The sequence below is a fragment of the Gymnoscopelus microlampas genome (genome assembly GCF_963454915.1).
Source record: "Gymnoscopelus microlampas genome assembly, chromosome: 14".
Taxonomy (NCBI): domain Eukaryota; kingdom Metazoa; phylum Chordata; class Actinopteri; order Myctophiformes; family Myctophidae; genus Gymnoscopelus; species Gymnoscopelus microlampas.
Genome location: NC_139951.1, coordinates 3,530,065 through 3,542,077, shown reverse-complemented (window position 1 = coordinate 3,542,077; position 12,013 = coordinate 3,530,065). Strand labels below are relative to the sequence as shown.

The following is a 12,013-nucleotide window of genomic DNA, read 5'->3' as shown; positions in this document are numbered from 1 at the left end:
GTTGCTGACAATGGTGCTGACCAGCAGTAATCTGTTTTTTTTGGGGACTTGTCACCCTAAATACTCTCTTTGGAAAACACACAGATCCACCTACCTGTTAATCATCAGCTACCGGGCATTGATTTCCCACAGGAGACTCCACTCTACAAGCTCACAACGCGTCTGCGACACGTTGTGAGCTTGTAGATCGGCTATTTTTGGGGCGAAGAGGTCTGGTGTACAGGGGGAAAAAAAGAGCAGACCAAGTACACAGTACCGAGGGTTTAAGTCTGAAAACACACATTTAACATGAAGCCAATATGTAGCGGGGGTCCCTGCTTCATCTCTCTCTCTCAGCTAAGGGGTCCTTGGCCTGAAAAACATTGAAGACCCCAATGAACCAAAGCTTTAATTTGTTGCTGTTTAGATCACCGGTTCTCAACTTCAGGTCCGGGGACCATTAGGGGTCCAAACGGACCCTTATGGGTCTGTAACTCCAAGAGTGTGCAATTTTTTTCTTTCAATCAAATGGGGGTCCAGGGACCTAATGCCTACCAAACTGGGGGTCCTACAAATTCAAATGTTTGATACTCACAGGTTTAGAGTGTAGACTGATTTACTGTGTAAACAATCTACGTTACAAGCCAAAACAAGTCAATTCTACAATCAATAAATGCTGATGGCTTAACCCTTGCTGTTTGCTGAACGCGGGTTTCTCAATGCACCAGAGATTTGCTGAGCAAACGAAACGGACAGATGCAGGGCATAAAAGACACATTCACGACCACTAGAAATGTTTTTAGCATGAGAAATACTGTAATTCAGTGCTCCAATATATTGTGATTTACTATTATTTCAGGTGGTATGCAATGCAATCAATTTGAATGAAGCTATGAATAAATTACTGGATGGAATTTAAGATCTTAACCATCTCAAGCTGAAATATACTCATGTGATGTTATATGAAGAATCGCAAAACAAAAAAATGCTGATCTACATCCTCACAATAATACATTGCCATGTAACACATTGTGAGGTTGTAGATCTGTCATTTTCACAAACAACATGTAGCATTTTAAAATATTATGCCAACAATAGGAATGCCAGGTTTAAAGTGGTTGAATAGAAAAGTGTTATGTTAGAACACATGTCTTTTAGAAAAGGTTCCCCAATAGAGGGTCATTAGACTAGGTCATAAGGAGCACTTGTTTGTATGTACTGTATGTATTGCATGTTATTGTCATGTGTTTTGTATTGTAATGTATTTTTAACTTATTGACTGTTGTGAGAGGACCTCAATGGATTTAAGTCTCGGGACGTTCTTGTGTAATCCTCGAACTGCTGCAGTTTTGGCTTTTCAAATAAATCAAATCAAAGAATGCCGTCTCAGCATTCTCACGCAATGTCATCAATAGCATTTTATCATGTGACACTCTGCTGTAACGTGTAACTGTCTCCTCAACGGGCGTCAACGTCAGTGTATCAGAAAACAGCGGGCCGGGGCCCATTTGTGGGTCGCGATTAAATGTATTTAGAAAATATATAATTTAAAAGATTTTCAAAAATAAATATCAACATTTTTCGTTTTTCAAAAGAATTTCATAAATAGACGATTAAAGAAATTCCATGAATAAAAAAGTAAAAACACTTTTAAGATGTAGTGAAAAGAGCAGATCTACAAGCTCACAACGAGTCGCATTGCAATGCGTTGTGAGCTTGTAGATCTGCTATTTTCACAAGTTTGGGTCGCGGGGGAGACATCACGTTTCTCTTTTGGGCCTTGAGTTAAAAAAACAACAAAAAAACATGAAAAGATCGCGGACGTCCATTTGCACCTCTCAGCCTTTTTGCTTTATTTCAAATGAAAACAGTGATCACTTTTACACTGGAGTGCATCAATACATTCTCAATATACAGCATTGTTTTATATATCATGTAAAAGGAGGAGAGGAAGGAGAGATCAATTCTGGGTTAAGAGACATATCCGTTTTTCTTTTTTCTTTTTTTGACCTCCTCTCAAAGAGCATATCAGGGTCATCAGCCTGTTGGTTTCACCCAGCTGATAAGGAACATTCAGGTAACTGTGTAAACGTCCAAAGGGAGTGTTACTAAACGCAGATGAAGTCGTCTGCCATTCTGGAATTGTTCTGGATTCGCATTATATTAAGGACTTGGAATAATTCTGGACTTGGAAAAGTATTTGATGAAAAGACTAGTACAGGTATGTCCTTCTCGGGCACATACATTTATTTTTGATCAAACATTTCGGACAAGACGGCCTACTTGTACTATCGAAGAAGGCCGTCTTGCCCGAAACGTCGTAGGCAGTTCAGATGATTATTGAGAGCGCTGTACCTGGACCTTGTTGACTTTTTGTAAGCCTGGGCCCCGCAGTCTCAAGTTTTATGTCCATACACACACACTGTATTGGCTTTAAATCTTCATGCCTTTCGAGCTCAACTAGCTTTTCACAGCTCCGCATTCGCTTAAAACCCTCCAAAACACCCACGGATCGTCTAGTGCCTCGCGTATCGGGCGTGCGCCGCAAACTCATCTTAACCGCACGTTCTTCATTAGTGCTGCAACCCACATGGCCCCAAATGTCATGTTTTCCACACACCCAGTGCACGCCATCGGATGTAATGCACTGTGTAATGTCCGAACCAAAAAAAAAAAGGATTCACATTTCCATTGCAAACCTCCACGTGCGATCTTCCCAATACTGTTTTCTCGATGCACTCATCCAGACAAGAGTCTATGGGGAATGAATACCTATAGGGCACAGGTATGCTACAATGATACAGTATATTTAAAGGAAAACAGAATATAAGGTCCCAGCAAGTAAAAAATAAAATAAAAAAAAAGGGTCTATAAATATAGGCATATAACACCAGCTTCCAGAGTAAGCAAGCCAGTAAGTTCCAAAATCCCACAACAGATCCAAAATGAGTCACCAGGTGTCCAAAATGAGTCACCAGGTGTCCAAAATGAGTCACCAGGTGTCCAAAATGAGTCACCAAGGTGTCCAAAATGAGTCACCAGGTGTCCAAAATGAGTCACCAAGGTGTCCGTTCCGGCTGCTTTCTTTGCTAGTTCTGTTTTTTTCGGTCCGGAGACTCCCATGTTAAGTCTGTAGTAATGTCCGTTCCTACAGTTCTCATAAAAGGACAGGGACTCTCCGTCTGCCCGTCTGTCCGTCCACCCGTCCGTCCGTCTGTCCGACTGAAGGCAGTGGTGATGCTTTCCTCCCCCTTTGCGTTCGTCGTCGGGCCATTGGGCTCATGTGTACTCGGACTTGCGGATGTAGTTGGAGGGGACGTAGCCGCGCTGGCCCTCCGCCCCCTCGCCCAGCCACCACTCGCCGTTGCCGTTCATGTCCTTGAACTCCAGGATGCGCACGCGCTGGTTGGCCGAGATGCTCAGCTCGTTGGCGCAGCGGGCGGTGAAGGAGTAGAGAGCGTAGTAGATCTGTGTGTGAAAGAGAAAGACGTCAACCAAGTCGCAGGGGGTTTAATATTCAGACCGCTTCTTGTTATCGGATGTCAGAGGTTTGAACTTTATTAACCCTTTAAGATCTTGAACGCATCTCTGTCATTTTTAGATTAAAAAATAGCAGATATACCAAAAAAGAAAATAGCAGAAATACAAGCTCATAGTGCGGCACCGAAATACTATATAAAATGCGTGGATTTTTTTTTGCAAATCTTTGAATATATATATATTTTTAAAGCAAATCTTTGCCTCTGGGCGTTCTACATGTCTTCTAAATCCTAACAGTTTGGAAAAAAAACGTATGTTGCTATAATATCAGTGGTTCTCAAAAATGATATGTATTTGTCCGTGGACCCCCCCAATCTAAAAATATTTTGTTCCAGGGACCCCCAGAAGTTGTAACAGAGTTAAAAATGTTTGCTTAAATAAATATATACAGTATATTCAGAGATTTGCACATATTTTTCACGATTTTTCACGCAGCACTCGATAAAAAAAACTACACACAGATGCGTTCTCGGTCTTAAAGGGTTAAACCACTTAAACCCTATATATAGTAGGCCCTGTACTTTTCCCCCCCTCTACACCAAATCTCTTCACCTAAAACTACAAGCTCGTGTTGCAACACAAATATTTGGCTATTATGTCATGCCCAGAAAAGGGACGCTAGGGTTCAACAGGCTAAAAATATTCCACAAACACAATGTTTTTAGACAACATGAAGCCAACGGCAGTGGACAAAACAATCTCACCTGGTGTCCATCTATCTCACTGTCTTGCTCCGCTTCTGGCTCCGGCTCCGCGTATTCGTCGGGAGGGTAATGAGACTTCCTGTGACCACCGCCGCCGCCGCCGCCTCCGTTCCGCCGGCGCAGCGAACCGAAGCCCTTGTCCGCCTGGACGCTATGCCTCCGCGAGCCGTCGACGTCTCTCAGCGACGAACAAGAGTCCGTCTCCGACGCGTCCGACATCTCCCTGTGGCCTCCGCCGGCGGCTCGGCTCGCTCGACTCGCGTCGTGCGGAGGAGGAGGGTCCCTGTGTCCGCCGGCCTCGCGCCAGGGCCTGCCGTCCGTCGTCGTCGTCGTGTCTCTGTGATTGGACGAGGCGACGCGGTGGTGATGATGCGCGGCGTGCTCCGAAAACTCCCGGTGACTCGTTGGATTCCGAGGGGAGGAGGAGTTCACCGACGAGCTGTGATTGGTGGAGGAGGAGGGGGCCGGGGCGGGGGCGTCCCGGTGGTGGCTGCTCCTGTGGGAGGGGCGAGGCGACGAGTGGCTCTCGGGCTGCGGCTGAGCGGCGGCAGAGAAGCTGACGGTGGCCGTCTCCTGGTTGAAGGTCAGCGTGCTGTTGCTGTTCTGGCGCGAGAACACGGGCGAGGAGCCGCCGTAGCCCGACTCGTTGGACGACTGGCTCTCGATGGACACGTCCGAGTGGCTGCGGCGAGGGTTGTAGGGCTTGAGGAAGGAGCTGTAGACGAAGCCCTTGGTCACTGCGAGAGAGGACGACAAGGAGACCGTTAGATCAGTGGTTCTCGACCTTTTTCATATCGAGTTCCGTTATTTATGCAGCATTTGAGCCACGGACGAAGACAATACAATATTTTGTTGTCGTTGGATAAAGATTGTCAAAAATAACAATTGTTTATTTCTTCTACAGTCTCTAATTGTGTAACTTCTTGTAAATTAAGTAAGGCAGATGTTTAACAATAATGTAACTCTTGAGAGCGTGACATAAACAGCGAGTCCAACAAGAGCCCAACAGCGAGTTGCAGGTTCGAGTCCCGAGCCTGACGACCTTTGCTGTGTGTCACTCGCTGTCTCTCTCTCTCTCTCTACTACTCTACTATCAATAAGGCAAAAAAACCTTAAACAATGTCTTAAAAAAGTATATAAATAAAAAACGTTTGTCTGCTCCATGTCGGCCGCTCGTCTCCCAGATAAAGAAGAACGCCTAGCTACCTCCGTTATCGATCAGCCAGCGGTTGTGGCTCCCCATGGGGTCCTGCTGCTTGATGACGCCCACGATGTCCCCCTCCAGCACCGACACGTCCAGGTCCTGAGCCGCGTTGAAGTTCCTCTCCGCCTGGAACAGCTTGTCTGGGCTGAAGCGCGCCAGGAGCCCCGCACGCTGCTGGTCCGTCTGCAGGATGCAGTTGGGCTGAAAGGCAGGCCAAAAACGCACGAGTGAGGTCGGGCTGAGGCGATGGGAGACATTTTTTACTTAACACCTGTAAACCTGTGATGTTGAGTGACCAGTGGTGGAAAAAGTACTTGCATGTTTTACTTAAAAGGGTAGGGTAAGTGATTTACTTTGGTTAAAATAAGTGTTAAATAGCTCTATATTCTGATAGTACTCATTTCTATAGAGTGTTTGTTCAGTAAAAGGAGTCTCCATGTCTCTCCAGCTCTTTATTAAACAGAACATGCATTTTCAGTGCTCTCTCCTGATTGGCTTAAATGTTGTCACATACCTGAAAATGTACTATATTCTGTTTACTAAAGAGTTGGAGAGACCCCTGTGACCGAACAAACTACTTACTACTTACTAAGTACTTTAACCTTTGTAACAAAAATAAAAACCCCAAAAAGCATCAATACTGCAATGTAGTTTAGTGTACTGTTACAAGTAAAAGGCCTGTGCGCAAAATGTTACTTGAGTAAAAGTACAAAAGTATTGGCATCAAAATATACTTTAAGTACCAAAAGTAAAAGTACTAACGATGCGACACGTTGTGAGCTTGTAGATCGGCTATTTTCAAATAGCCTAAGTATAAAATAGGGCTAAAGTGGTTATTGTATGTTTCATAATATCATCATTTATATCTGAAAAGCAACTATAGTAACTAAAGTTGTCAAATAATTGTAGTGGAGTAAAAGTCCTGTATTTGCCTCTGAGATGTAGTGGAGTAGAAGTGAAAGTACTGCAAATTGGAAATACTCCAGTAAAGTAAAAACACCTCAAAATTGTACTCAAGTACAGTACTTGAGTAAATGTACTTAGTTACTTTAACACCACTGTGACGTGACAAGACATTTGATTCCGATAGGCTGAGACAGGTGACAGGGGGTCCACACTCACAGGTCCTTGCAGGCTCTTCTTGGAGGTCTGTTTCTCCAGGGTCTTCTTCTCGAAGGGTTTGCGCGCGGTCGCCGTGGCGACAGGCAGGTTCTCCGGACAGAAGCTGAAGCTCTGCAGCAGCTGCAGGACTCGGCCGTACTCCTCCTGGAACAGAGACACCAGGTTGCCTTCCGTGCCGGCTGCAGAGAACTGGAGAGAGGGGGAGAGAGAGAGACATTTGTTCATTTCATCCACTGAAACTATGTCACACAAAAACTAAATGAAAAACAGTGGTGTCAAGTAACTAAGTACTAATAATTTTGCTAATTATTTGAAAACTTTATTTACTAGTTACTTTGCAGATATAAATTATTACGTTATAAAACATACATTAACCACTTTAGCCCTATTTTATACCTAGGCTATTATATGCTAAAATAGCAGATCTACAAGCTCAGAACGCATCGCGACACGTTGTGAGCTTGTAGATCTGCTATTTTCAAACATTTTAGTACTTTTACTTTTGGTACTTTAAGTACATTCCAGACTTTTACTTGTAACATTGCAGTATTGATACTTTTACATTTGAGAACTTTTTCCACCACTGATGAACTAATTAAAAACGAAGCTATGATGACTAAAACTATGACTACATAAAAAAAAGAACTACACAAAACTAACACTGGAGAGAGAAGGTCCTCAGATTATACTGCTCACGACCCATGTGAGCTTGTAAGATCTATTTTCACTATTTTATGTATCTTTTAAAAGCCATTTTGCTATGGTGGGCCGTAGCCACAGGCTGTGGGTATTTTCGAGGGTCCCTGACTCCCTGGCTTGGAAAGGTTTGGGAACCCCTGACTCATATGACACTGCAGCAGACTGAGGCACAGCAGCTGCATTAGGAATACAATGACTGCATTTACATCCACACATATTTACTGGTTACTGGGAATCAAGTGTCAGCTAAAGACATTACACAGTCTGACTATTCTCAGGTTTACTTTAGTTTACTTTTAGTTTAGCCATTAACATTTTTATACTGTACATTTACTTGTACGTATACAAATGTTTTATATTTTATGTTTCATGTACTTTTAAAAACCTGAAATAAATGAGTAATCCTACAAAAAATGCAAAGATTAAGCAGAAATCTAGCTCAGTGTTAATCAAGTAATGCTTAACGTGATTAAGACACATTTCATTGATCCTGCAGCTTTGTATATCTGGTCACTTTGCACATTTGGGTTTTGATCTGTTGTGTATCAGAAATTGACTGCATAAGGAAACGCTGCTATTTATGATACGTCACTGTGCCTGTCTAAGACAAGTCCCTAAGTATCAGGGTCCTATAACTGTATACGGTATACAAGTAGTATCTTGTTCCAACCCCAACCTCTAAATATATCTACTCCTAACATGAATATTTTCCTATTTTTCTTTAAACATAGAACAACCACTTCTCTTGAAAGTGTGTGAGTGTACGCACATGCGTGCACGTACACTCACACACAGAGGTTTGTAATTGCTATACTTGTGAGGACATCAACATTTTTTAAATATATTTTTAACTCTAATTCCAACCCCTAAACCTAACCTCTAAATGTCTGCTCCATGTCGGCGCTCATCTCCCAGATAAAGAGAACGCCTACCTCCGTTTAGGTCAAAACTAGGCCTTTTTTTAACTGTTCCTTTTTTCTCTTCTGTTTGTACCCTTTTGGTAATGTTTATAGACCCCTTAACAGACGACGTCACGCTGGTTGCAAGCGTCATACTGCGCAAGCGCCAAACCCATTCTGTCAGGTCTCGCTAGGGCGCGCAGCACTAGCCAACACACAAGAGGGGGTTTGGGTGTGCTAAAACCAGCGCACCCCGAAACAACAGGTTGAGAATTGATTGCATGAAACAATCACCTGTGCATCTCAATGTTGGTAAACACATAATTGGTCTATATGTGCTCTTTTTGTAATGTTGCTTGTTTTCTGTATGGGGACTACAGCCGGAAATCAGCATTCATGCTAAATCCGGCATATTTATAGTGCATTGTATGTGCGGTGTTCATTAATATGTGCTGCAACTCCCAAATAAACTTATAAAGAAATAACCCTAACCTGCACCTTTTCCTAATTCTAAACCCTTTCTAACCACGAAACAACATATTTCTCTCATATTTCTCTACGTCCATTTCTCAAATCTACTATAATTGTGGGGACATTTGGTCCTCACAAGCAGCGATGTAAAGTAAATAAGTACATTAAATACTTTTGTACTTTTACTCAAGTACATTTTTAATTCCGGACTTTTACTTGTAACAGAGTGTTTCTACATTGAGTATCGATACTTTTACTCAAGTAAAAAAACAAAACGTTTTACACCACTGCTCACAAGTATAGTAATACAAACACAAACAAACACACACACACACACACACACACACACACGGTACAGTACAGTACGGTTACCTGCAGCAGGGGCTGCAGCTCCCCTAGTGTCCGCTTCATGAAGTCCTTCTGGGCCTGGGCGAAGGCCCGCACGCAGCCGGTGAACAGCTCCTCGGCCGCCGTGTGGAACTTGGGCAGCTCGTCGAGCAGCTGGGCGTTCAGGGCCTCGTAGTTGTTCCGCGCGGCCTGCAGCTCGTCCTGCACGCGGCGGTCCTTGAGCCGCTCGGCGCGCTCCTTGCAGCTGTCGTAGTCGAGCAGCTTGTCGAAGCGCTTCTGGACGAGCTTGTGCGGCCCGGCGAACATGAGCAGCAGCTGCGTGAGCGGGCCGACGACCAGCGTCTCCGTGCGCTCCTTCTGCTCAAAGGGAGAGGAGGGGAGAGGAGGGAGTTAAGGGAGGTGCTTTTTTTTAGGGGGGGCTATTCAAAAATAACAGATCTACAAGCTCATAGCGTGGCACAAAGTGACGCGCTATGAGCTTGTAGATCTGCTATTTTTGAAAAAGTTTGGAAAAGTTGTAATATTGTTTTGGGCCCCCGGCAAAAGATGGGGATCCATGTCATTTTAGATTTTAAAATAGCAGATATACAAGCTCACAGAGTGTCACTTCGTGCCATGCTGCAAGCTTGTACAGCTGCTATTTTTGAACATTGTTGTGAGAACTAGTGATTTACAAGGCATTTATAGAATCGGCCTACTATATAATTGCTTTAACAGGTCCGTTCATGAAAGTCCTTGCGGTCTTGTTTCCAATGAGGGCCTGTGAGCAATTAGGGGTTAAGAGTCTTGATCAAGAGTCTTGCCTTGGGTCTTCATGGGTTAAAACTAACTATGTATGTTGAAAGTCGAACACTACAGGGCAGTGGAGGAGTTATTTGAACTAGGAATGTATTATATTCAGTATAATTTATGGCATACTGTACATACTAGTGATGCGCGGATCAGATTTTTTTTAACCCGCCCATCCCGCCCTAACCCGCCCCGCAAAAATGAATATAAATCAACGACCCAGCCCGTCCCGCAAACCGCCAAACAAAAAAGAAGCCCGGCTTCTCAACACACAAGGAAGTCCATTCAATTGCTTTCCAGAGAGAGAGAGAGAGAGAAAGAGAGAGAGGGGGACAGAGGGAGGGAGAGAGAGAGAGAGTGCGCGTGCGAAAGAGAAAGAGAAGGTGTGTTGTGGTGTGTCGTTTTCTTTTTTCTTCCGTGGTTTGACCCGCTCCGCCCGCCCCGCTATAATTGCGTCGTAATCTATAACCCGTCCGCCTGCCCCGCTGTTCAAACCGCGGGACCTGCGGGCTACGGGTCGGCCCGCGCATCACTAGTACATACATACAAAATGTACACCAACAAGCACACAACAGAACCTGCTTAAACCGAAGCAGTAGTTATAAGCAGAACGAAAGAAAGAAAGTCGTACAAATTGTGTGAACTGCTTGTCACTGATGGAGCGGTGCGCTCTCTGGAAGCGCTCCGGGTCGAAGGGGCTTCTCTCCGAGTAGATGTCACAGAAACTGATGGCAGCCAGCACCTTCACTGACGCAGACTCCTACACAAACACACATCACAATGATAATAAATACAGTGTGATAGTGTGTGTGTGTGTGTGTGTGTGTGTGTGTGTGTGTGTGTGTGTGTGTGTGTGTGTGCGTGTGTGTATACACATCATACTATACTTAAAAGCAATCCCAAATACGGTATTGTGATGGCAACAACCAGTACTATTCTAGGTATATGTCATCTCTGATATCTTTGCCAATGTCTGGACAAGACATTTATGAATCAATCTCCAGTTATGAACAATGGACAATTATGGACAATTTAATCACCTGCTCACCTGCTACCTCACCATGTAACCACCATGTGCTTTTAAATGTTCTGTTATGGTTTTATTTTTGCGGTTTCTGTGTTTTATATCTGTATGCGCCTTAATTGTTGATTTTTTTGTGTATGTAATCTCGACAGCATTGCAAATGAGGGCAAACCTCAATGCTCTTTTCGAGAATAAATAAAGGTTTCAATCAAATGGTTTTCACGTACCCTGATGTGTTGCAGGTACATAGAAATGTCCCTGATGAAAGACTTGATCAATCTCTCTTGCAGCCTGAACCTCTTCTCAGTTTCATCAAACGCCTCGTCTTTGATCTGAGGATTAAAAAATATATATATACAACAAGAGAAAACAATCAGACACTTCATACATACATTCAGTTTAAGGCCTTAGGCCGATTCAAAAAATGTCTTCTAAACAGTTTTCTGAAAAAACGTGTATTCGTGGTTATCAAACTTTTTCATGTCATGGACCCCCAAAATGTTATGTATCTAGTCGCCAACCCCCCCCCATCTCAAAATATGTTGTTCCAGGGATGAAAAAATGACTAGATGCTTTCCCGGTTTTAATGGGTTCAAGTCTATACACTGCATAAAAACTGCAAGAAGCCAAACGTTTGTACTGTACCTGAGGAGAGATTCCGGTCAGGTGTTTGAGGTGGCTGCTGACTCGGTTGGACTTCTTGATGATGGAGTGCATGCTCAGCTTGGAGATCTTCTCTATCAGCGTGTCCTCGTCCCCTTTCCTGTACTTCACCACTGCGGACAGTAGAGGGAGATCGTGAGTCAGGGGAGCCGATGACAGACCGTGACACACTGAACCAGCTTGCAGAGAGTATTAAAACTCCTTATAGGCGAGCAGAGAGCGCTTTGAATTCATGTGATGAACAGAAACCCATTAACAACCAGACACCAACCTTAGCACATGCACACACTACACATATACACCTACAGTACATGAAGGTAGCACGTGCACACACAACACACTGTGTAACACTTCACTGTGTGTACACATTCTGTGTTCATTCTGTATATTTCACACATACTGTATCCTGCACACATCCTAGTCGTAATTATGGACAGATTTTGTACATGCATGGTTGAAAAGGTGAAACTCTACATTAAAACTGCACTCAAAATGCGTTATACCTGCTTGTGTTTATGTTTTGGTGTTTATATTAGGGATGTCCTAAAATATGTATTTATCGAATGGCACA

General features: G+C 43.7%; 1 protein-coding gene across 2 annotated transcripts in view; it reads right to left on the bottom strand.

Moving 5' to 3' along the window:
* Window positions 1–2,931: 2,931 nt before the first annotated feature.
* The window catches only part of dnmbp (dynamin binding protein), a 113,206-nt gene continuing 104,124 nt past the window's right edge, over window positions 2,932–12,013 (bottom strand). The window contains exons 7-14 of one of the 2 annotated variants that reach the window (XM_084077979.1): window positions 11,425–11,555; window positions 11,007–11,111; window positions 10,387–10,515; window positions 8,991–9,323; window positions 6,550–6,738; window positions 5,430–5,628; window positions 4,224–4,960; window positions 2,932–3,447 (exon numbers count right to left, since the gene is read on the bottom strand). In XM_084077979.1, the coding sequence (XP_083934105.1) occupies window positions 3,259–3,447; window positions 4,224–4,960; window positions 5,430–5,628; window positions 6,550–6,738; window positions 8,991–9,323; window positions 10,387–10,515; window positions 11,007–11,111; window positions 11,425–11,555 (2,012 nt within the window). In that variant the 3' untranslated portion in view covers window positions 2,932–3,258. The remainder of the gene's footprint in view (window positions 3,448–4,223; window positions 4,961–5,429; window positions 5,629–6,549; window positions 6,739–8,990; window positions 9,324–10,386; window positions 10,516–11,006; window positions 11,112–11,424; window positions 11,556–12,013) is intronic. The other variant, XM_084077978.1, reaches the window with a different exon arrangement.